Genomic DNA, 24,538 nt, shown 5'->3' on the forward strand with positions numbered 1-24,538 from the left:
TTTTAATTTTGATGGCTGTTGCTCAGAGTTTGTAAAGCTTAAGGCCATGTGGTTGTCATCCTAATAATCCAGCTGGAAGTTAGGCTCCAGCATGATAGACACAGTACAAGTGGGACAGGAAGAGGAAAGTTCTGCACTGGAGACTTCGTACGTGTAGGAAACAAGTCATCTTTAAGCAGGAAAAGGAATATATTCTGATGTAATAAAGTCATGTTTCTGCCTCTGTAAAGTTTCCAGAGACAGGCTCTGTTTCAAAGCAGACACGCTCTCCCTCTCGCCCGTCTGGCACTAGCTAGATTCCTCTCTGCTCCATCAGCTAACTGTCACATTACTATTATTAGTTGATTGCTCTCCATGTGCCATAGACGACCCAGGACCCGGCCACCGGGGGTATAAAGTCTCCCGGCTGGCGGGGCAGGACACCGCGGCGGGGGAGCGCTCTCGGCGCGGATCGCGCTTCTCGCCAGCTCCGGTTCGGTGCCGGGCGCGGAAAGCGGCGGCGGCCGAGCCTGCGGTGGCTGCAGGTACGTGTTGACAACCGGCTGCCGAGGTGGTGATCCCTGGGGACGCGGCCCTATAGCAGCCGCGGCGGGTCAGCTCTATTGTAATAGCGGGCTGCGGGGCTGCGGGTCCTGGCTCCGCCGCTGCCCTGCGGCACGGACCGCGCGGCCAGGGGCGCGCTAGCCGGGAGCGGCCTCCGTGCCCCGGCTATTTATAGATCCGCGATGCTTCCAGCCCAAAATAAGCCTGTTGGCTCGGCGGCTGTCAGCGGCGGGGGGTGCGGAGTGGCGCGGCCGGGCTGTGCGGTGCCCCCCACCGCGGCGAGGGGCCGGCCATGGCGCGCCCCGCCGCAGGGCCGGGCCGGGGACGAGCGGGGCCGGGATCTGGGGCAGGGCAGGACGGGACGGGACGGGAAGGGACGGGACGGGACGGGACAGCTGCCGCGGCGCGGGGCTCGCCTGGAATGCGGGTGCCGGCCGCGCGTCGCGACTTTTATGGAAACTTGCCTCTCCGGAGCGGCGGCCGCAGCCAAGGGGCGCTCCGCAGCCGCCAGCCCGCCCGCAGGGAGCACGCCGAGCCGCAGCGGCGGGGCAGCGCTCGCAGGTAAGAGCGGCTTCGCCGGCCGCGCTGGGGAACAGGGATCGGGCGGGCTCCTCGCCCCGCGTCGCTCCCTGAGGAGCCCGGCCAGGCCATCCCCGCTCCTCGCCGTGCGGAGGGGCCCGGGCTGCTGCCATGGCCGCTGGACCCTGGCTCGCATTGCCCTGACCCGCCGCTTGTGGCCGGGCCGAGCGGCAGCCCCGAGGTGCCTCGGGAGAAGCGGCCGCAGCGGGCGGGGGCCGCAGGCAAGGCCCCCTGGGTCGGGGCGGCAGCCGGCGGGGCAGCGCCGGACTGAGGGGCAGCCGCAGCCTCCAGCAGGCGGTAACGGGTTGTGCCGAGCCCCGGGGGGGGGACACTCTCACGGCCGGGAAGTGGAGGGGCCGGGGCTCGGCGCTGCGGCCGCTACGAGAGCGGCTCGGAGCTGAGGTGAATGGAAACGACCGCAGGTGGGGCTTGTGCCGGGCAGCGCTGCGGAGCCGAGCGGAGGCAGTGGGGAGCGCCCGGGCAGCGGTAACGCGGTGCGGGGCTGCCTCCCGTGACGTGCGCTTAATAAAAGTTGGTGTAAAATCCCCTTTGCTGATGAACCACGTCTGCACCGAAAGAGGGCTCAGCTTTGGCGGTGGGGTCTTCAGCAGCAACGGCGTGCGGATGCGTCTGTAGGTTCTGCTTCGTGCTAAGGTGATGGCTGCAAGACACCGTGGCTGGGAAGAAAATACTGGTTCTCTGTGACAGCTTACAAACTATGTATTTACTTGTGTTGGGTAAATAAGGGCTTGTGCTGACACAAGATACAGCTGCGAAAACATGTTTAATGAAACGAGTTAGTATTTTGGAAATCAGACAAGGCGCTACTCCAAACCTTAGCACTCAGGTCTTAAAGAGACCTTAGATCTCTCTGTCCATTGAAATGAAATTGTAAAATAGCAATTAGTCTTTTAAGAGGGCCACGTGTATTAAGGAACATACAGAAGCATGAGAGTATGTCCAGTGTATGTAGAAGCACAGCCTGGTGAAATACAAGATCTGGTCAGATGGTTTAAGATGTGCCTATGAAATACCCTAAGTGCAGTTGGCATGTTTCAAATGAGTAGTTTCCTCAGCGGAAGAAGTCAACCAACCTGTCATTTGCCATGCTTGGCTATTCACCTCTGAAACTCCTGTGACAAGGAACAGTGCCATGGTGAGCCCTCTGGGAGCTGTGGGGGAACAAAGAGGAAGGCTAAGGGCAATGGAAGAGCAGTTTGGGAAGCAACAGTAGGAGTGACCCTCTGCTGTGCACCAAAGGCAGCCATGCCCACTCACATGAAGGTATTACACACGATCTGGTTCTTGTAGGCATCAGCATTACCAGGAGAGTAGAGGTGGTCAGGTGGAAGCAACTCCAGGAAGCCAGGAGACTGCTCCTTTGTGGCAGAAGCATAGCACAGGCACAGTGCCCACCACAGTGTGCAGTCTGAGTTGACCATGAGGATTTCGGAGAAGAGGCAGATAGGCTGTGTCCTGCCATTGGAGAAGGGAAGAGGCAGACTGCAGTAGCTCTCTGTGTCCAGAATTTCACCCCACATTTCAGTACCCTGATTCCTGCAGCCCTGTCAGTGAACAAGAGATGAGCTCAAATCATGCCGCTTCTCTTCAGCTGCTGTGACACAGAGGGGAATGGAGGAACTATGGCATGGGGCAGCATGCTGCTTCTCTTGGGGACCTCAGTTCACAATTTACTGTCACCCGTGATTAGGATCAGTGGATATCTTGGAATGTGGTATCTTGGGCCAGAAGATCTCAGCAGGGCGTCCCTATAACCGAGCAGTCTTTCAGCCCCAGTATGTTTGCTCTGGAGCCTATGTACCCCATAATAGCACCTGAAGAGAGTAAGAAATTAACAGACAGACCTTTTCTACAGAGAAAGATGATACAATTTTTTAATGCAGCAGTTGGACTGCACAGTACTGTACATTAAGAGTATTTATAGTCATATAAACATAGACAAAATCCTTAATAATGAATACATTTTAATAATAACATCATACCTGCAAGAACTATTCTGAGACTCTCAATAAATATTGCAGTGAAATAAAATTAAAGATTGAAGAAAATATTGTGTATAGAATTGAATTATGTGGGCCAGTGGTTGGTAAGCATTCTAGTCTGTAACTAGAAAGACTTAATGAAGGGAATACAAGTGAGTGGAGGTAGCTTTGTACCTTGTGTTTTACAAAACATGAAGTTTAGGCAGCTGGTGTTAACTGTCCTAACTCCTTGGCTTCAGTGGAGCTGACGGTTTATGCTGGTTCAGAATCTTCCCTCATGCGTGATAATTTTAGTATCTACTTTAGTATCTGTAATTTAGTACAACAACTGTTGGTGTCATTCCAGACCAGTTACGGTAAGGACATAAATGATGGACATGGCTCTCTTTCCCCTCCTCCTCCCAGTTCTACTTAATATTTTCTTAAATACTTTAACACAGCGGGCTGTGTTTTCCTCTCCTGAGTGTTTTGGCTGCAAGTAGTGAGTTTCCAGCTCTCACAATATGGTTTTCTTATATAATGGAGTCTTCCCTGCAAGTAGATTGCAAAGAGGAGACAGATGGTAAACGTAACTTAGGCTGTGCTGTGAAGGGCTTATTTATAACTCACAGTAGCCGTAGGACAGCAGGGGGGCCTCCCGAAAGGAGAAACCGCAGAGGAACTGGACTTTATTTAAAGTCCTGGCTTCGCACTCCTATTGTAAAGAGTAGTATTCAGTTCAGGAAAATGCTGGTATTTTTCCATGTCTTGTGTGAGGATGTTAATCATCCTACTGAAAATCAGGAACTTCTATGATTTCTAACAAAGGGGAATTTTATTATTTATGTGTGGGGGGGGGTTTGTCTGATTAAAGCTGTGCAATGGTTTTTGATCAGTTGAGGACTCTGTCCTCCTTTCAGAATGGAAATGTAAGGATATGGATTTGGGGACCAGTGCACCATCAAACGTTCTGTCCCCTTCATGGTTTTCTTTGTTTACTTTGATTATTTTGCCTGAAGTAAGGTTTGAGGAAGTCTGCATGAAAAGGTGAAGAAGTGCTATGACCCTAACAAATCAATACCTGTTGAAGGTGACAGCTCACTCATTTACAGCAAGCAAATAAGATGCTTGAAACCAGTCAGTTTTCTTTTACAGAGTATTTCTAATCTGTTGCCCAGTTCCCTACATGTTGCTGGTTTTGTGTTAAATTTTCACTTGAAACTTCTTAGCGCTCACTCTCTGCATGACAACCAGCCAAGTCATTCAAGTAACGTCATTTTCTCTTCCACTTAGTTCCTGAGGTAGCACCATTGGTCAAAGGATTGGAGTTTAAACTTCTCTTCTAGGAAAAATCTCACTATAGACCTCTCTTGAAAGTCAAACTGCAGTCTTTTACTTTCAGTATAAACATTATAACCCCAGACTAACACTTTCTGACATATTCCATTTCATTATAGGAAAGGTGAAATATGGAGAGGGTAAAAAGTAAAGACTAGTGTCAGGTGAATGTTAGAGTGATGAGACAGGCAAAGAAGAGCCTAGTAACTAGCTGAATTAATTTTGTGATCATGGGTATGTCTGACATTATAATCTGGGATTTTTCTGAGTGGGAGCAGTCAATGAGGAGCTCTTACAGCTTTCACTGGGGTATGTTGGTCTCAGGAAATTAAAAGAAAATATAAGAATGAATCTTCAGATTGGACAGCTTCATAATAGGAGGACAGATCTCTTCTGAAGTAAGTACATAAACTCTTGTTGCCTCTAAGAGTAAGCATTATCTGTATTGGATGGGAAAATGTGTACTACAAAACAAGAATATATATATATGCAACTTAAAAATATAACTAGTTCATCTCAAAAGGGAATTAGTAAGTCAAGGTTTCTTGGGATGGAAAATTTATGACCACATACTTCAGGCAAAGGTATTGGTAGATGATGAAGGCACTGTTCTTTCATGACTGGTAGGTGTCAGGACTGGCTTAGCCATTTCAGTTCTGTCAGCAGCAACACATTGACTGTGTGGATCCTCTTCTGATGCTAAGTCAGATACGTAATAGATTCAATCTGCTTTTGTTGATCCTGAAGCAGTGGTCCTTGACTCAGGACCCAAGCCAAATCTGAAGGAATACTTTTTTGTTTTCTTGAAGATTCTGGATTGTCTATTGGACATCACTCATCTGCCTTGAAGGGTGCCTGGGGCAGGGTCCTGCTGGGGCTCCTGCTGAAGGCTGATCAAAGTGCAAACATGGGTGGTGTCATGTTCAGTAATGCCCTATTGCTTTATATCCATATCTTTTAGCATCAAAGGTGGAGGTAGGGTGACTTGCAGATGCAAAATGTCTTAGAGCCAGCTGGCTAACCTTCAAGCATATTAAAAGGTAATGGTGCCAAAGAACTGGAAAGTAGCCTAAATTAATAGCAGTTGTGGCAGTATTCCAAAACGCAGAAATGTATCTGCCATCTCTATGGCACACACCCTGTTGGACTGGCACACTTTTGGGAGTTCAGACAGCAGGAATTTGCAAAGAAAATTTCTTGCAACGTTTCCACTTTTAAAGAAGATTTCAGATTTGTTGTGTGAGGGGGGGCCTCGCGGCTGTCAGCAACCTTAGTGACACTGTCAAGGGGTTCAGGGAGTTGGAGCTATCAGAAGGGTTCAAGACAAAGCTGATCCAAAAGCACAAAAGCTAAATTGTGTTCTTAAGCTCTTTATCTTCTTCCCACAGTAAATTGCACATAATAAGCAAATCAGACTTTAGAATAGTCATTTTTTACGTTACTTTAAGATGAAGTCATATAGACACAGGGTATGTTGATCTAGTGAAGATTAGCAGCAACCTCCACTTGAGGTGTTTAGGTGAGATGGAATTCCTTGTGAATTTTGAACTTCGGGGCTTACTTTTCTGCTCCAGCCCTGTATGAAGGCTGGAAAGTCTCTATGTCCCTGGCTACTTCAATGCCTTTGCCTTCTGATGGGTTCATGCAGTAAATCTCTTATTCAGCTTCTGCATCTTAAGTATAAGGCTATAGGCTCTCAAGCCACACGTAGAGATGAAAAACTTAAAGAAGAATAGCAAAAGAAGAGAAAAGAACTTCTCCAAGACCTGCTTAGAAAAACGAAGAAGTCAAAAGATTTTAACTAGTTTTCAGGTTATATTGAACAGCAGAGATTTTGCTTACATGCATGAATTAAGCTAAAGTTTACAAAGATGCGCAAACCCAACTGCACAGTATACAGATGCATATTCAAGTGTGTAGGGACCTCGAGACCACAAGGATGCTAGTGAAGTTATTTGCCTTTCTTAGACTCATAACTTTCTTCCTGCAATTGATTGCATGTAAGCAGATGTACAGTTATCTGCCTTTCTAGACACAACAAGATTTTAACATGCTATTGCTAATCTGAAAGTCTAAGTAAGAGCTAACAGTAATTTTATGTTCATGTGTTCATAAGTGATGAACTGTAATGTCTTGGATTCCTATCAGTTTAGAAATTAGGTATTTGTCACTCTGACTGGGGGTGGGGGGGAATGACTTTTCATACTCATTTATTTGAAAAGGAACATCCAAGTTTTACAGAACATCTCTGTTGAAGCTGAATTTGAAGAGTTTGAAATTTATAAGCCAGGGCAGGGATCGGTAGCTAAATGCTCCTGTTTTGTATGTTGCTACTCCTTTCATTTGGAAAAACATCCCAAGGTATCTAAGAATCTCATTCAGTCTGTACAGCTACAGCAGCACTAGTAGCATTTATGATGTTGGTGTTTTTGAAGAGCTTACATGAAAATAACTTTTAAGGATAATTATTTTTAACACCACATAAAAATTACAATGTTTATAGTGTTTGTAATGAAGAGTTAGAGAACGTAACGGCTAAGAATTGTTAAGAACTTAACTTTCCAGATCATGAGATGCCCCGACTTCAGTTCCTCTAAACCACAAGTGAGAAGTTCCTTCCTGTAGTAAGCTACTTTTCTAGCCTTTTTACCTTGAGCCCTTGAGTTTGTTTGCACCCAGAGCCTTGGGTGACATGGTTTAGTGTGAAGTGTCCCTGCCCATGGCAGGGGGGTTGGAACAAGATGATCTTAAGGTCCTTTCCAATCCTAACTATTCTATGGCTCTATGTTTGGCACACTGACTTTTTAGGCTTGCCTGGGACTCAGGGCATTGGTACAGTACAATGATAGCAATGATTTCCTTCATCCCACAATCTTTCATGGTCTCAAAAAACCCGGGGGAAGGCAAAAGGCTTGTCCTGACCCTGAAGTGCCTTTCTGCTGGGTTCCTAAGAAAAACAGCATAATTTAAAATCTGTAACACTTTTCTCTTAAAAAATGCAGTGCCATTTCCAGCCCACAATTAAATGATGCAAATTCTTTAAGGTATGTATGTGGCTCACCTACTTAATTTCATAGTTTTTAGCAGTAGTATTTCCTACAGTAGCCCTAGGAGAAAGGAAAGCATTATTTTATATTCCCATATTGGGTGAAGAGAGGTGCCAGCCTGGCTGGGAGTCAAGCAAGAGCATTCGCCCAGGCGGGAGATCCAGCTACATCTCTGATATCCAGGTAGGTTCCCCCAGCCATGAGACGTCTTTCCTCCTGCCAGCTGTACAAAGGCAAAGCAGCATCTCCAGGAGGCCATGGGGTTTTTGGCCTGAGCACTCTACAAACTTCGTGGAACCTGAGCTCACTGGCTCACAAGTCAAACTGGAGTGGAGCGGCGGAGGTGCATTCCTTTCTGCTAGCATGAGCACTGAGCAGGAGTTTTGCAACACATCAGCCAGGGCAGCCAGAGCTTGGCTCAAAGTCTCCTTTATAAAAAAAATAAATGGAAATTAAACCCCAGTATCTAAGATATGTAGCATGCATAGAGAATCATAAGCTTGTTCTTTTAATTACTGTTGCACACTTAGAACCTATTCATGTCTTCAGAAGCCTCAAAGGACCAAATGAAATTGTGATACATCAGTTTCAGCCTATGCAAACTTATTTACTGGAAGATGGTTAAAGCATCATTTAAAAGGAAAAGAAAGGAATATAACTTCAACTGTTTCTTTCAGGTAGAAACTGAAAGCAATCTTAAACAAGCCAGGTGCAGAACACAATACAGTAGCCATGAATGACATTGCACAGAAAACTGAGGTATGTACCAATTTTAAAGTAATTGAAGTAATGTAGTAATTTACAGCTAATGCTTGCAAAAAGAGCAATTATATACAATTGTAAAAGACAATTATAGTGGAAGTCTGCTGGTATTGCTGTTATTTTAAGATAATGGAAGGGCACTTGGATGTCTCTTAATGAGACTGATTTGATGGAAGATGTGAAATATTTTCTTAATGCTATTAAAAAAAACATGAAGGAGAAAGGCAAAATAAAGGTAACAAAATATTAAGAAACTTTAAATGTTGGGGGGAAATTCTGGGCACATTCACATGTAATTCTAAATTGTAAATATTAGGCTACTGAGCAACAGGAACAAACCCTATTGGTTTAGGTGGAAAATATGAACATGGAATGTTTTCAGCCGTTTTTCTCAGCACTGTTATATTGAGAACATTCCTGGACTCATTACAGTAAAAAGAGAAAAATTCACAGTTGCTCTGAAAAGTGGGAACTTCGCTTACTGAACTTCTATTTGGGCATGTGCAGGATAAGCATTGGCAAAAAAGCGTCCATTAGCTGTCTCAGTATCAGAGTCCTGCAAGTCCAGTGATCTTGGCATTTTACAACATGAAATTGATGGATTTCCAAGTTTCTCTAAATATTTGAAAAAGAAGTATAGAATGCATTGGAAATTTTAAATTAACAAGTACCACTATTTATTTAAGAACCGTATGGCTGTTGAGATGTTTCAGAAGAAAACATACGTACTCTACCATATGTCTATGTCTTTATAACTGTTTTAAATATTAGGGGTAGAGAGGCTTTTCAGTGACTGCTTATGATCAAAATCAGCAAATAAATCTGTATTTAAATACAGGTTTAGATACATGGTAACTGAAAATGTACCTTCACAAAGTTCATATACTTAATTATTTAGCTGTTCATTACAGTTACAGCCTAAGATTAATACAAGGCTAAATGTTGTTTTGGGATTTTAAGTATTTATTACTGTTTATGAATGAATAAAATGCTGCTTAACTGCTGACAGCTAGTGGCACAAAGTCCATAATTCCAAATGCACTTCTGTTTTACGTTTTTACATTTTTCCTAATCCAATCTATCAGAATATTTCTGTCCATCTGTTTCAACTTTCTTTTTCTTATCTTCATTTCTTCTTTATCTTCACCAAGATTCTGCTTTCTTCATCTAAACCCGTCCAAAAGTCCTATGTGCCCAAGCTTCACAAGGGGGATGTAAAGGATAAATTTGAAGCTATGCAGAAAGCAAGGGAAGAAAGAAATCAAAGGAGATCTAGAGACGAAAAGCAAAGAAGAAAAGAACAATATATTAGAGAGAGAGAATGGAACAGGAGAAAGCAGGAGGTTATTTTCTTTGCAAATACTTTGTGTTGTTTTAATATTCAATATTGTATGTGAAAATATTTTCATCTTATTTTAAGACAGTAATATCACAATTGTATTTAAGATCCAAAGACAATTTACTTTCTGTGTTTCATCAACTAGATGAAGGAACTGCTTGGATCTGATGAAGATGATGACGCAAAATCTAAAATTGAAAAAGGTTATGTTCCAAAGCTGATAGGTAAGAGAGACCTGGCTTTAAAGGCCACATAATTCACTAGATACGTGATGTAACTGCTGAACTGTGCATTTCATATTCACAGGAACTGTTAAAGGCAAGTTTGCGGAAATGGAGAAGCAAAGGCAAGAAGAAGAAAGAAAAAGGATGGAAGAAGAAAGAAAGCGCAGAATTGAACAAGATATGATTGAGAAAAGAAAAATTCAAAGAGAATTAGCAAAAAAGGCCCAGGAGGTATGGTCACCTGCTCACAACAGTCGGGACATTACTGTAAACAGTCACCTCAAGAAAAAATATTGTCTTGATCAGAAAGATCCAGTCTTAGATTTCTGATAGCAGTGATTTACACGGAGATGTTCAATGGGATGGAAGTGGGCGATAATATTCAAAGAATCTTCATCTTTGCTTCTTTACAGTAACTGTTTTTTAAAGTGCTAAATTTGAGTTACAGATGACAGCAGGAGGCAGAACCCGACTGGAATGTGAATCAGGCACAAATTTTGGTGTCACAGCCATGCAAGGGCTTATAGAATTTTCTAAACTAATTTGAAAATTTTTCTTACATTTTACCAGTCCTTAGGCAAACTTTGCTTATACATTAGTGAGTACAGCTCAGTGACAGATGAACTAATGCAAGCAATAAGAAAATGGTACTGGCAGGCAAAAATGAGGAGGTACTAATGCAGTACAAATCATAAATCATGAAGATCCAGATCATGTTTTACTTGTTTGCTGATTTGTGAATTTTTATTGCATATCTATGTATACATGAACAGAGTCCAATTTTTGTTAATGCTGAGAAAGCAAATTTTGCCTTTCGTAGAATTTTGCATTGGGGTATCATATTTAATTCCTTTTGTAAATTTTCCTCGGTGCTGCAAATGCTGCTGTGAGTGAGCATCTAAATGATAGACTATAACCATAAGAGGATTTTTATTTAACCAAAAGACAGAAGTTCTTAATTTGGCTTTGGTTTCGTTGTAAGAAGAGTGTTACAGGAGGAGCCAGTTTCCAAGGAGGACTTGGACAGTATTTTCTACTAAGACTTTTAACACTTTTTAAACTGTACTTTTAATTGGAACTATCTCTAGCATATATTTAATCTAGTCTGTAAGGCAGAAGTACATATGCAGAATTTTAGAAGGTATGTTAGCTTTACACACTAACCACCAAAGAGCATATAAAGCGAAGAGAGTAGGCTTTTTGCAGGAGCTAGGGGGGATGACAACATGACTTGGATCAGTAATAATCGATGAGCTTGCTTTAGCTTTTTTTCTTCTTATGCAATTCTGGAATGCTTAAATGAAGAATGGACATCGAAAGTACCCTTCTCAGAAATCTTAACAGTTCATCACTGAAGAGTTAAGAATGCTTTAGCTTATTTTGTGTGATGTTTTATGTTCCCTCTTCCTCAACAAGCTAACCTATCTGGAGTACTCCAACAAAGGTTCAATCATGATCATCTCTATGAATTTAAGTGCTACATATGTATCACTGATGATACAAAAAGAATTTCCAGTACTGTGTTTGCAAATCTAAGGCAAAGAGCCGAAGTAATGTAATCATATGAAATTCTCATTTAATAGATTGATGACTTTAACAATACGGGAACTGAATCAGCAGCTGAGGTAATCAGATTTTTTTAAGAAATGTTCACCTACATTTTTATTCACTTTGTGTCATCGTTGTAATTCGGGCTGGGAAAACGGCGCACACATACCTAACCGAACTCCAAGCAAGGAGCTAACAAATTGTTAAAGTATATGGAATCGTGCCTGCTTTAAGTCAATTTATTTCAGTTTGAAATAGAGTCTGCACTGTGAATACTTTATGGTTAGTTAAAAACATCTAAAATGTAAATATATTCAAAGCTACCAGAGGGAATTTGAGGTATACTGGCAGTGATACTCCAAGTCCCCTGGCTTTGGAAAGTACCATCTTAAAAGCTCTTTGCCTTGAACTTGAAATTAAAAGGGGATCCTGTCAATATACAGGTGCTTGGACACCTCTGTTAACAATCTTTTTCTTTTTAATTCACTAATTTACTGTATGTGTTTAGATTTTAAGTCTTGTAAATGTTCTCTTTGAAAAAGCTAGGTCCAAATGTCCTACTGTCTTTCACTAACACAAGAAAATCATGTTCCTACAACAGCTTTGGGGAATTAAAAAAAACAACTGTTAATTTGAAGTTCAAGATCCCTGTTAATCATGGTACTTTGGGGGGCAGGAAAGGGTAAACTGTATTTTGGCAAGAAAGTTGTGAAAACAGCATGGTAGCGGCAACATCCTTCAGAAAAAATTACTCTGCCTGACAAATTACGTATTGGCCTCCAGAACTACAAGCTTATTCCAACCACAGTGTTTCCTTTACATATTAAATGTAAGACTGGAAGTAGACTGTGGCTACAATTGTGATGTAATCGCAATTCCACCTGTTCTTCTCCAAACCATGAATACTGTTAATGAAAATACGTAGAGAGCAAGGAGTTTGCCAGCAGTTATGTTTAAAATTTAATTCAGTCTTGATGCTCTTCAGGAATTTCAAGAAAACTAGTGACTGTTACAGGCAAATGGGTTTATTCTTGTGGTTAACACTCAATACAAGTAATTCTTTTGGAAGGTGTGGTGCACACAAGTGAAAACAACAGTTTTAGGAAGAAATGAGTCTGAAGTCAAGCTTTATAAAAACTAAATAAATATCTTTTTGGACAGGAAGGGGATGATTCAGTACTGGTTACAGTAGTGCCTGTAAAACCCACCAAAACACCTGGGAAGATGAAAATAAACTTTGAGAACACAGGAAAGGAGAGAGCAGAACAAAGAGAGAGACAGGATGAAGAAATGAAGCTAAAATATGAGGAACAAACCCCATCCCTTACAGAAACCAAGTGCCTTTCAAATGTCATGGTAAACCACTCATCTAAAAGTATCTAAGAAATAAATATCTGTTATTTAAGATATAACAATTTTATCTTCCTTACACAGGGTGAAAATGAAGACAATAAAACTCCAGAGTCTCTGTCTCCTGGTAAGCTGAAAGTGACATTTGAAGAACTTGAAAGACAAAGACAGGAGAATCAAAGGCGGCAAGCAGAGGAAGAAGCAAGACAGCGTTTAGAAGAGGAAAGACGTGCCTTTGAAGAAGCTAGGCAGCGAATGGTAAATGCATGCTTTGTTCATGTAGCTATACAATTTTTACATTAGGATATACTTTTACATTCTTTACTGTATCTGATTTTTCTTCTTACTCTTTAGTATATTGCAGGTTTTAAGAGTCCAAAAATAAATTTCTGATTTATTTTTGACCTTAGCTCTAACTCAGTAACCCGACTGACATAATACTTGACGTTCTTTACGTAAATCCGGGAAATTCATGCGTTTTAAGTCTACCAGCAGCCTTAGCAGGTTTTATATCTACATTTTGTAGTACCCCAAGCAGTAGACCCTCAAAAAGACAACCAGTTGTCTGTTTTGTTCATAACTAGTGCTTCAGATGTGTCAGTAACCAGTTTTTATGAAGACAGTCTGTAGTAACAGAATGCTATTTCTTATTCTCATATGTTTACTTATGATAAATACATCCATTACAACCTTGCTCTTATGAATCAAGGTAAAAAAGACAGTCAGCTCTCTTGTATGTACTGGCATAAATAACAATGTACCTGAAATTACTCGATTAAGCCCCGAGTTGTCAGAAATGTAGCCTACAAATCCTGTTTCATATTACTTGCAAAACTGCCTCTGTATGTGTTCTGTATCATAAACCACACTTATTTTAGATCAATTATAAACAGATCGCGCTATAGTTTATTCTTTGATCAGACCAAGAGGTATGTACTTAGTCTTAATATAAGATATACCAGGTAGGTTGTTTTGTATTTCCTCACTTCACTATATTCCAAAAGCATTTTTAAAGTTCTGTATTTAAATATCTTTCCCGTGTACAATTATGATCATTATGACTTTGTTACGATTCACACACAAAGAAGGTGAAAGAGAAAAGAGATTTTATTCTTTCATTACATCTTTGAAAATACTATTTTTACAAATTTGCAAACTTTAACTTAAACAGAGTATAATAACTATGATTGAACATTCTTGGATAAACAGCTCAAGATCACTATGCTGACTACATTTAAAAAACATTCTAGACATTTATATTCTCAAAAAAAGAAAAAAATAATAAAACCACAGAACCTCAAGAAAGGTTCAGAACCTCGAGAAAGGTTCAGAACCTCGAGAAAGGTTCAGAACCTCGAGAAAGGTTCAGAACCTCTGAAATTCCCAACTGGTCCAAATAGAGAGAGTTCCAGGTTTAGGTAGATACCTAAATTGTAGTTTACTCTTCCACCCCCACCTCGAATAAATCATTTAACCATTCCACACCAATAACCTTGACAATGTCAATAATGCACTTTTTTATTTGGGATTGGACAGGGGATGCTGGTGAGAGATCAGGGAAGAAAATGAAGAAGAGAGAACTTAATAAAGTCACTAGCTGTTCTTACTGTTTTCCTCATGTCTCCCACTGTATCTGCATTTATTAGAAAGTAATATAATTCACAACTTCTGTACTCCAAAAGAAATCCGAGATGTCTTCTGAAGATGGTTCAGGCTTTTGTTCTTGATTGCAGTTTGCAAACCGCAGCGTTCTCTCTGCAGATAAGTGTTACTGGAGACAAGTAATAGTGAAGAGATCAGAGTACCTCAGTTCCCTTTTTTCAGTGATGATTAAATGTCTAAAAAGAAAAAAGAAAAATCTCAGTCTGGGGTAATAGCAAAGTGTTAATTGATTTAGTTTTGCTATAAAACTACAGCATTTTTTTAACTGGTAACTGCAATGGTGAAAAAAATTTATATGCAAACAAAAAGACTTGACAGCATAAACGTCTATTAAAGAGATGTAAAGAAAAGTGATTTAGAGTAAATTATCCATCCCCAAGACTGTAAATTATTTAGGGTAAATTATCCATCCCCAAATACATACGTGATTGTCCAGCCTTTTCATTATAACACATTATTCTTTGAACTACACACTCAACATATTTTTAAGAATTACAGAAGCTACATATAGGTTATCAAAATATGTTTCTTTTCTCCCTCCCCTGGCTAAAACCAAGACTAAAATATTTCTTACGTGAACCAAACTCTCAATATATTACCCCCCCCCCCCCCCAGGAGAAAAACATAATTATGAAAGATCAGAATTAATTAAATATCTATTTACTATAAAGAATATCATCATGTTTGGGTAAAGTCCTATTTATTCCTCTCCCTTTTCTCTGAAGATAAATGAAGGTGATGATGAAGAATCTGAAAATTCTGTTAAAGAATTCCGTCCTGGTAAACTCAGACTCAGTTTTGAGGAGATAGAAAGACAGAGGAGAGAAGAGGAAAAGAGGAAAGCAGAAGAAGATGCAAGACGACGCATTGAAGAAGAAAAAAGAGCATTTGCTGAAGCAAGGAGGAACATGGTATGGCATTTTTGTTTAGTATATAGTTTAATTTTTACCTAAGTAACTCTAAAGCTGCTGTATGGGAAAGCTCTAACTACAGTTAAGACTCCTTCAGTAATTTCAGTTTACCTCAGTACTTACTATAAGGTGGTGGGGTAAACTAGTCAAGTTCATTTACCAAAAAAGCAAGAAAAAACCTTCCTCACAGCAAGCCTAGAAAGAATTTCAAATAATTTAGTCAAAACCAGATATTGTGTCCAATGGGTATTATTATGGTAGATACAACAAATTTAGAAAGCGGAATGTTTTCACAAGTAGGGCTTGTTTTCTTGGAGGGAAAAGCAATTCCTCTTACTTCTCCAAGTTTATCTCCCTGCCTTTATAGGGTAGCCACCAATCAGCGCTTACTAGCTAAAGCCTAATTAAAGGCATACTAGAGAAATGCCCACTGCAAGTACAAATTTTCTAGTCATCTGTGGTCCTTTGGGAAGGAAAATTAAGAGGCTAAAGTCAGCTGATACTTTTATTGTATTTTGTTGCTTATTCAGAGAAACAAAAAAACCCTAACTTGTAGCATTTACTGTTAGAACAATTTGTAATTTCCTTAGACACATTCAGATTTCTGTGATATGCAATGACTTCTAAAATTTGGTTTAAGATTACACTGAAGAAAAATTTTCAGGGATCTAAGATTGAGATACTGGCACCAGCTACAGCAGAGAAAGATGCCCAGTTTCAGAAAGTGGCAACATTATTATAAGAAATAACCAGCATGGAGCTTTTCACTGTATTCTTCATGCCTATTCCAACAACTTCAAGCTGTTGAAGGCTTTTGGATATAAGCCAGTTACTTACTTGTGGTGGTTAAGAAACACAGTATTAAATTACACAAATATCACCTAAACCTAAGTATTTGTTTCAAAAGGAAGGGCAAGACCCACCATACAGAACTGTGGAATAACCCAGTCATCTGGCAGTGTCTTCCTACATTCCTCTCTGTGGTTTTATTGGGAAAGACCAGCTGCATAACTAACAGAATTTTCTTCACCACACAAAGCAATGCTTGTGAGACAAATTAAAACTTTATATGATTATACTGGACTTCTGCCATTCAATTACATTATGGAAAGCCAGCAGACAAAGAAAAAAGAAAAGCGAAGAAAGAATGTGCCATCCTGTTTTCCTCCTGCTTTCTTGAGAACCTCTTTTTTTCTGCCTCCATGTAGCAAGAACCTAAGCTCAAGTGTCCAGTCAGGAAAAATATCACCGATTAAACAGGGTTTAATCTGTTAGATGCAGCACAGAGTCTATGATTGCACTCTAACTGCAGACAGTGAAAACGTTCAGTGATTTAAGAAATTAATTGAAAATGTACTTTTACATTTTCATGTTTGAAGTTTTGTTAATCAGCATCTTGAATATGAATATTTTCTGTTAATTATAATAAAAAAAAGTAAGACCATGCTTTCCCTATTTTTCACAGCTACACAATGTAGCTGCAATACAGATTTAAACATTTTAAGAACATATTAGTCATCTCTGTCAGAAGTAGGAAAATCTCACACAATTTTTATTTAAGCATTTAAATTACGTAGTTATTTTAGAACCTTTCTGATGTTGATTCATTTTAGATCTGAAAGCATACACACATAGAATTAGCAATATTGTTGCTGGAAAACACAACCACCACCTCCTTTCGGAAGGATCTCCCTATTTCATGTTTACTTTTTCTGCATTCATACTTCCATGCTTCCCCCCCACCAAGGTGATCACTTTCAGACTGAAGCATTCATCTTTCACCCCTGACAGTCTATTAGAGAATACATAAAGAACCTGTCTTAGCACAGATAAAAAAAAAAAAAAAAAACATTTTTTCTGTCAGTCACTGTTTCCCACTGAAAATTTGTTGACTGCTGCAAACTGTGGTTGGTACAGGACCATTTCTCACTACCATCTGTTCCCACTTCACAAAATACAGCTAAATATTTATTGAACCAGCCACAAGGAGCTTGTGCATCACAAAATTCAGCTGATATTTTTTCCTCTTTTTTTTTAACCAGGAATAAGTTGGGTTGCTGCCTTTTTGTAACTCCGTGATTCAAAAATACACAGCAGACAGCTGCTAGTGTCTGCTCACATGCACAGCTTTTTAACGCTCACACATACATGCATTGGTAAATTTTGAATTAATGCTTCTCCTGCCCACTTAGGTTCCGTATCTCCTTGAAGTGATAAGCACGTGAACTAATGCATCGTAACAAGAGAGACTTTCACATTTCTTTGCTAATTTAGCTGTGATTAGCCTCCAAAAGCTACAGGGCTATGTTCTGTTTTCATTAAAGGAAATAGTTAACAGATTTGTTTTCTTGACTCCACTTCTCCATAATGCAATTGCAACAAATCTGCTCATATTATGCAAAACAAATGAAGAATGGAAGGAATGGGGGCTGAAGTCCAACTGTAAGCTTACTCAGAGGGAAAATCTGAAGGACATCTATAGTGAATAGCAGCAGTATTTGAGTGGGATTGAGGCAAAAAAATGAGCTGTAAAAAATAAAAAAAAGATATGGGCAAAATAGGTCAAGACAGACATACAAACTGAGATAACACAAGATGCAGTGAAAGGTGATAAGTTACAATGGCAGTAAGTAGCAATAAAGAGAAAACAGAGTCCCAAAGAATCTTTCTTCTAAAAAAGTTTCCTTATAAAGCTAGTCAAAACACTTTCTCAAATGAAAAGTTTTGCTCCTTTAATTCTTTCTAGCATTTGACTGATGACTACTGTTGGGAATGCCTACAGTTTAAGGAACATTGGGCTCTTCCATATTTGTAACAAGGCTTTTCAAACATGCACTGATTAAATAATACCAAAAGCCACATCGCCATGCAGTTCTAGATCAGTATCTGACCTAATACAGTCATAGAATATTTTGGGTTGGAAGGACCTTAATGGTGATCTAGTTCCAAGCCCCTTGCCACAGGCAGAGACACCTTCCACTAGACCAGGCTGCTCAAAGCGGAGTCCGAACTCGCCTTGAACACTGCCAGTGATGCGGCATTCACAGCTTCTCTGGACAACCTATTCCAATGCCTCACCTCCGTAATTTATGTCACGATTTACACACTCTCAAGCTCATGATTGACACAGTCAAGTTATACAGGTCCACATATCCAGAGTTCTCCTTCAGGAGAATTCAGGTAGAACTAGAAAAAGAAACATCCACCAGAGCTGCATTGCTGTTTTTCCTCTTACTTGATTCTTGACTTGGGATTATTTTTTTTTTTCCAATTTTGCATTTGAAGAGCTATTATTTACACCTCCCAGTGTCTTTTTTTGGGTTCACACTCCTCTTTGGACTTGCTCCCAGAAACTGTATCCCAACACCTTATAACTAGCTATTTAGTTTGAGCAAATACAAGACTTAATGCAACCCAGGCTTTGCTTTCCAGAGACAGCAAATTAGAAAGATGGCAGAGCCCCAGACAAGAAATTAGATTATTCTTGAAAAAGCAGAGAAAAAGACCCTACAATGCTGCATTAAAGAATGTGAGATGAACACAGTTAATTGAAAAATCTCACATTTATCCACAGAACATTTCCGCTGAGTCAATCTCTGTTAATAAATTTACATAGTTACATGTGCACACATACATTTATATCAGTTTTATCAAGAACTTAACCTTGCTGCTTAAACTTAAGAGACTGTCATGCTCCCTGGCCATTTTTGTAACAGTTTCCTGTTTTGGTAAAACTTTGTTTCAACAAATTCAGTCTGATAAAGCATTTTTTCTTACACTTCCTGCTTTTTGAAGTAGTTAAAATTCACTTTCCTAGGCCCTACCATCTTACGAATTAGCTACAAAATAAGCGGCTTGCTCATGAATGACTATGAAAGCCTAACCCTTCCTGAGAAAGGTCAGAAATGAGAAAATGCTTGCTGTTGGGTTGTACAAAACTGATGAACTGGCAACGTAACTTCGTATAATCAATTTGTGCACAAGAAGGGTTTCTTGTAGAAAATTCTGTTCAGTTCTGGTTACTGGGAATACTGGTATTGTTTAAGCACAGGAACTTAATCCGGTTTGCTTAAGAAAAGATGACAAGTACATGTACTTCAGTGTTAAGAGCAGTGACACTGAAATACAAGCACTTTGTGTAATGATAGTCTGGGAAGTAAATGGGAATCAACTGTTTTAGGTCCCAAAGCTGCCTTAAGGGGACATCCTCTCATCACCTAGCAAAAAAGACTGCATTTTAATAATCACCTTAACCCTCATTATAAAAGTGTAACATTGTAATAAGGAAGACGTGAAGTCAAATACCATTCCTGAAAACACACTTCCTCCCAAAACATTACAGGAATACCCACATTGCATCTTACTGCGGCAGATGTGGCAAAATACTCAGTTTTCTTTATGTACTAGAGTGCCTGAGCACTGCTGTGATTTCACCACAGGTATCATTAATGCTCTAAATTTCCAGCAGGTGCTGGACGATGAATCACCAGAAATGTTTAAAACGTTTTCTCAAGAATCTCTTGTACCTGGTAAACTGGAAATTAATTTTGAGGAGTTGCTGAGACAAAAAATGGAAGAAGAAAAGAGACGCACAGAAGAGGAGCGTAGGCAAAAGTTGGAAATGGAGAAGCAAGAATTTCAGCAGTTGAGACAAGAAATGGGAGAGGTTTGTATATCAAAATGATATATGCATATTCTGAATAAAAGTAATAGATAATTTCAGTTAATTATGAAAATATCAATGTTTAAGAACGTCACTAAATATTCCTTTAGAAGCAATTTTAAATCAGTACTCTTAGCATTATATGAAAAGAATGAAAAATAGAAAAACATACATATCTTACACATTTAAAAAATATTTTTATCACAAATCTACCAGGAAAATGCTTTTATCTCTTGCCACCCTAAAAGTAAAAACACAATTTCAAACTTCTAATGTTATTTTACAGTCACTTCTGAAGATTCTACAGCATTACTAAAGCTATTATGTAATATTTACAATAACAGAAGAGCAGAAACATCTAGTTCCTAAATGAAAATACAAACTTGAAATTAAGAAAGAGCAAAATTCTTGCTTTTCCTCAAGGGAATGTGGTGTTAACTAATTAGGAAAGATTACAGTGGCCTCAACTTATTTCCAGTTAGTGTATCAAGGGTTTGAAGACTGTCACAGTTGATCTTGAAAATCACACAAAATTTGCTTTGCATACCAGATGTTTAAAACATCACGTTCATGAACTTTACGCTTCAATTTGATTTGGTTGGGGGTGACAATTCTTTATTAACCTCTTTTGAATGTTAGAGGACTACATTTTTGTTAAGGTAAGCTAAGCTAGTGAGTAATAAAGGCTCCAGCTTACATTGGAGCCTTTATTCACCTGAACTTTTTAAGTAAATTTCATATTACATGCTGGGGAAGAAGGGAGAGACAGGGTCCTCCAATTAAAATGCATATACATCTTAACAGTCAGAGGTCATAAAAGGAGGGAATAAAATAGCAACAACATCAGCTTCAGACAGCGTTTGACTACAAGATCCAGACCTGACATTTTTTTTCCAGCCACAACATCCCAAAATCTCATTTGCTTTTGACTGAATTAACAAAGTAGCTGTATTTTAGAAAGTTATTTCATATCATATTGCAAGTAAGCCAGAGAGGTAAATTCTTGATCCAAGATAACTAAGTTCTTGGTATTGCTAGGTGTCCGGTTTTCTGAGTCTGTGAAAGGTGGCTTATTGAAAGCAATTTCAAACAAAGGGTACATTTACGCAAGATACTGTAAAATCTGTATCTAGTTTAGAGAATAGCAAAGGAACAAAAAAAAAAAAAAAAAGACAGAGAAAATGTCTATGTTGATTTCAAATAACTAAGAGAACTGTTCAAGTGTATTAAGTTACACTTATCTGTGGGGAGAACAGGTAGTAAAAATACCTATGGCATTTTCCATCTTAAATCATTCTCCGATTTCTGAACAGCTGGAAGAAGAATGTGAAACTTTCGAGCTAAGCAAAGAATATGAAGAATTAATAAAGCTAAAAAGAAGTGGTTCTATTCAGGCAAAGAACTTAAAAAGCAAATTTGAAAAAATAGGACAGCTGTCTCAGGAAGAAATACAGAAGAAGATTGAAGAAGAGCGAGCAAAGAGAAGAGCAATGGATGAAGAAATAAGAGAAAGGGAAGCTGAAAAATTTCAAGAGGTAAGTTGCATTCTCTTTATGTTAATGATGTACTTAACTCGCACACTGATAATCCAGGAGCTGACAGTGCTGCTGCTTTCAAAGTTTGCCACATTTCCAAAATTATTTTCTCCCTTCCTTCCTGTTCCCACCTCCTCATCCCTAATGGAAACAGCGCTAGCTTATTATCAGTCATCTGGTCAAGCAGACATGTTTTCTGCTCAAAGTCCTCAATTCAGCATCCTAACAACCTGAAACCTGGCAGCCTGAGGGTTTGAAATATTCTTAAGAATTACTCTGTTAAATCATCACAAATGGCTTCCCCTTCTGAACTCTAATTCATTCTCTACTCTATGAATTAAAACCAAAACACAAAAACCAAACAATATTATTTGAAGATTAAGTCCTAGAATCTTTACGCATTTCTCAGGATAGCGCAGAAGTCTACTTATCTATGCCTCAGACTGGAATCTCTGGCATTTTTCAGAGGGGAAAAACACGAAATTAAGCTATCAGTCTAAGCAATAAATCAACCTAATTGCTCTGTGACCCAAAACAGTAATGTCAGCTTTCATGACGTATCACATGGCAGTGCACAAAACTTTTTACAGCAGCAAGCCTGTTCTGAGCCTCATTCTGAGGTTCCCATTCACAGTGGTCAGTCACTTCAGAATCAGCTCAACACCTACCTTTTACTTTTGAGCTTTTAATGACTGACACTGTAGTGATTTTTCTGTAAGGTCAACCTGTGTTAGCTGTTGAAGCTACCTCAAACACTATGGCATAAAACTCAAGTCATTAAGGATTTACCATTGCCACATGACAGTATTCAACTTTTATATGAAAATAAATCCTTAGGAGTACTTTTCTACCCAACGTTTTTGAAATTACTTTGCCAGTATTTTGCTCTGTCTCTGGGATAAGCTATTAAGAGACTTGATATTAAACCCGACATCAAACCTCTGAGAAAAACAGGACTCTGCATGGCTTTGTTCAGTTAAGAACTACTGCTCTACAAAACTCAAGTTTATTATTACACATACTTAAAAGGTAATAAGTAAGCCCTATTTTTTAATTTCCCCTTCACAAGGATGATGAGGTAGATGTGAGACCAGCTAAGAAATCTGAGGCTCCATTTACTCACAAAGTAAACATGAAGGCCCGTTTTGAGCAAATGGCAAGAGCCAGGGAAGAAGAGGAGCAGAGAAGAATTGAAGAACAGAAGTTACTACGCATGCAGTTTGAACAAAAAGAAATTGATGCCGCATTACAGAAGGTATAAGTTACAAAGTGACTTTTCCTCAGTCCTAAGTGTCATTTAACTTAGCTTCCGATTACCACTGATGGCAACACTGCCAGAGGTATAAAAAGAACATTATGCTGTTTTAACAGCTGCTGTGAATTGCTGCAATAATGTAAAATTGCTTTTGGTGTTTTCACATATTCTTGACGCATTCAGAGATAGAATGACCTCTTCCTGCAGTGTCCTCTGAATAGTCTGAAAAGTATTTTATGCTTATATTTTGCCCTAAGATTACAGCCTTGCTTGTTCCGTATCTAGATTCAGTGCATTATGGTATCTAGTGGGATAGGTGGCATTTCATGTTCTCAGAAATATGGTAACTTTCTGTAATCAAATATGCTATCACTGACAGGCATACTGCTATTGCCACTTTAAATGTTCTAAATCAACTTATTTTAAAACAGAAAAGGGAAGAGGAAGAAGAAGAGGAGGGAAGCATTATTAATGGTTCTACGTGTGAAGATGAGGAGGATCAAGCTCGATCTGGAGCACCCTGGTTCAAGAAGTCACTGAAAAACACATCGGTTGTTGATGGCGAGCCAGTGAGATTTACAGTTAAAATTACTGGAGAACCGAAACCTGAAGTTACATGGTGGTTTGAGGGAGAAATGTTGCAGGACTCTGAGGACTATCAATATATCGAAAGAGGAGAAACCTATTGCCTTTACTTGCCAGAAACCTTCCCAGAAGATGAAGGGGAATATATGTGTAAAGCAGTCAACAACAGAGGCACATCTGCTAGCACCTGTATTCTTACCATTGAAAGTAAGAGTTAGCATTTTCATTTGCTTCATTCTCATTCTTCTTGCACCTTTCCTATTATGAAATCTAATTATCTGTTTCTCTTACCCTTTTATTTTCTAGCTGATGACTACTAATGCTCTCCTTTAGCTGGAATCTTTCTTCTCAAAACTTTCTTACTGCATCATCTCTTTCTCTGATGGGGCCAACTAAAGAAAGCAAGGATATGCGTTGTCATTCCTGCATCAGATAAGAATAACCTTCAGTTGTGAGAGTGTCCAGGTTCCTTCTCAGTATAGAAATTGGTATTAAAGACTAAAAAGAAGGAATCAGTGTATGAATGATGAACTAAAGAAAAAAGCTAAATTATTATAGTGCTCCCCCATTTGAAGACCAACTGTTGTGTAATAGTATAAAGCTAAATACACAATCTGGAAACTTGTGTAGTAGTGTAAATCTATTGGTATATTTTGCATGAACACTGAGTATTTAAGCTGTTTTTATCTCAGAGGCACTGAACTGGCCAAAGGAAGGACTTATTGATGATTCAAAAAAACTCGAGTGTACTATTTTTAAAGAATAAAAGATTACGTAACTGCTCACTTTTGTTATTTTGTTTTAAAGAGCATTGGTTATTTTGTTTCAAAATGGGCTTGCTTGTTGATGCCACTGACAATCCAAAACTAAAACCAGTAAAACAGTCTCAGTAAGGCTTGTAGTAGTCTTCACAGTACCAGTATTTGCTTGTAAATCTGCAAATGTTTTCATTGCTTAAGTGATACAGGAACAGTTGGTGACAGCTATGGCAGGCTCATATTTTAAGTTCATGGGAAGCAAGCTTTAAGAAAATTATTTTCAAAAAGTGCCTAACTTCTCAATCTTTGTTCTTCCTTAATGCAATAAACTGATGCATCTCTAAACATTGTCTTCTTAAGGCTGTTCTTTCTAAGACCTCCTGACATCAACACTAATGTCATTCAGCTAACACCATCTGAGTTTTTCAGCTTCAGCTTCTGTAGGAGTAATTTTATG

General features: G+C 39.5%; 2 protein-coding genes across 26 annotated transcripts in view; one reads left to right on the forward strand and one right to left on the reverse strand.

Annotated features, from left to right (window-relative positions):
- Positions 1-348: 348 nt before the first annotated feature.
- NEXN (nexilin F-actin binding protein) lies at positions 349-24,108 on the forward strand. 15 transcript variants are annotated; one of them, XM_061345159.1, is made up of 14 exons: positions 349-524; positions 8,171-8,248; positions 9,403-9,594; positions 9,736-9,814; positions 9,897-10,045; positions 11,398-11,439; positions 12,524-12,718; positions 12,797-12,970; positions 15,100-15,285; positions 19,751-19,951; positions 21,262-21,483; positions 22,553-22,738; positions 23,170-23,530; positions 23,630-24,108. In XM_061345159.1, exons 2-14 carry the CDS (start codon positions 8,222-8,224, stop codon positions 23,641-23,643), a joined length of 2,028 nt encoding a protein of 675 aa, XP_061201143.1. In that variant the 5' UTR covers positions 349-524; positions 8,171-8,221; the 3' UTR covers positions 23,644-24,108. The 15 variants fall into 15 exon arrangements, with proteins under 15 accessions (XP_061201143.1, XP_061201146.1, XP_061201141.1 ...); XM_061345157.1 differs by having other exon boundaries at positions 350-524; positions 8,167-8,248; XM_061345161.1 differs by having other exon boundaries at positions 353-524; positions 8,167-8,248; positions 19,754-19,951.
- FUBP1 (far upstream element binding protein 1) overlaps positions 14,335-24,538 on the reverse strand; it is a 35,830-nt gene continuing 25,626 nt past the window's right edge. For all 11 annotated transcript variants that reach the window (XR_009724178.1, XR_009724179.1, XR_009724176.1 and 8 more), the window contains one exon: positions 14,335-14,550. Coding sequence is in view for 7 of the 11 variants with exons in the window: in XM_061345153.1 (XP_061201137.1) it covers positions 14,533-14,550 (18 nt within the window). In the remaining 4 variants the exon portion in view is untranslated. The remainder of the gene's footprint in view (positions 14,551-24,538) is intronic.

Source organism: Neopsephotus bourkii, unplaced genomic scaffold, assembly GCF_033783945.1.
Source record: "Neopsephotus bourkii isolate Nb327-2 ecotype Australia unplaced genomic scaffold, CSIRO-AGI_Nbou_v1 NB_234, whole genome shotgun sequence".
NCBI lineage: Eukaryota > Metazoa > Chordata > Aves > Psittaciformes > Psittacidae > Neopsephotus > Neopsephotus bourkii.

Coding starts and splice junctions, on each gene's coding strand:
- NEXN (XM_061345159.1), top strand. CDS start 8,222: ATGAATGACATTGCACAGAAAACTGAG. Junction 12,719..12,796: donor AGTGCCTTTCAAATGTCATG/GTAAACCACTCA, acceptor TTCCTTACACAG/GGTGAAAATGAAGACAATAA. Junction 22,739..23,169: donor TTGATGCCGCATTACAGAAG/GTATAAGTTACA, acceptor ATTTTAAAACAG/AAAAGGGAAGAGGAAGAAGA.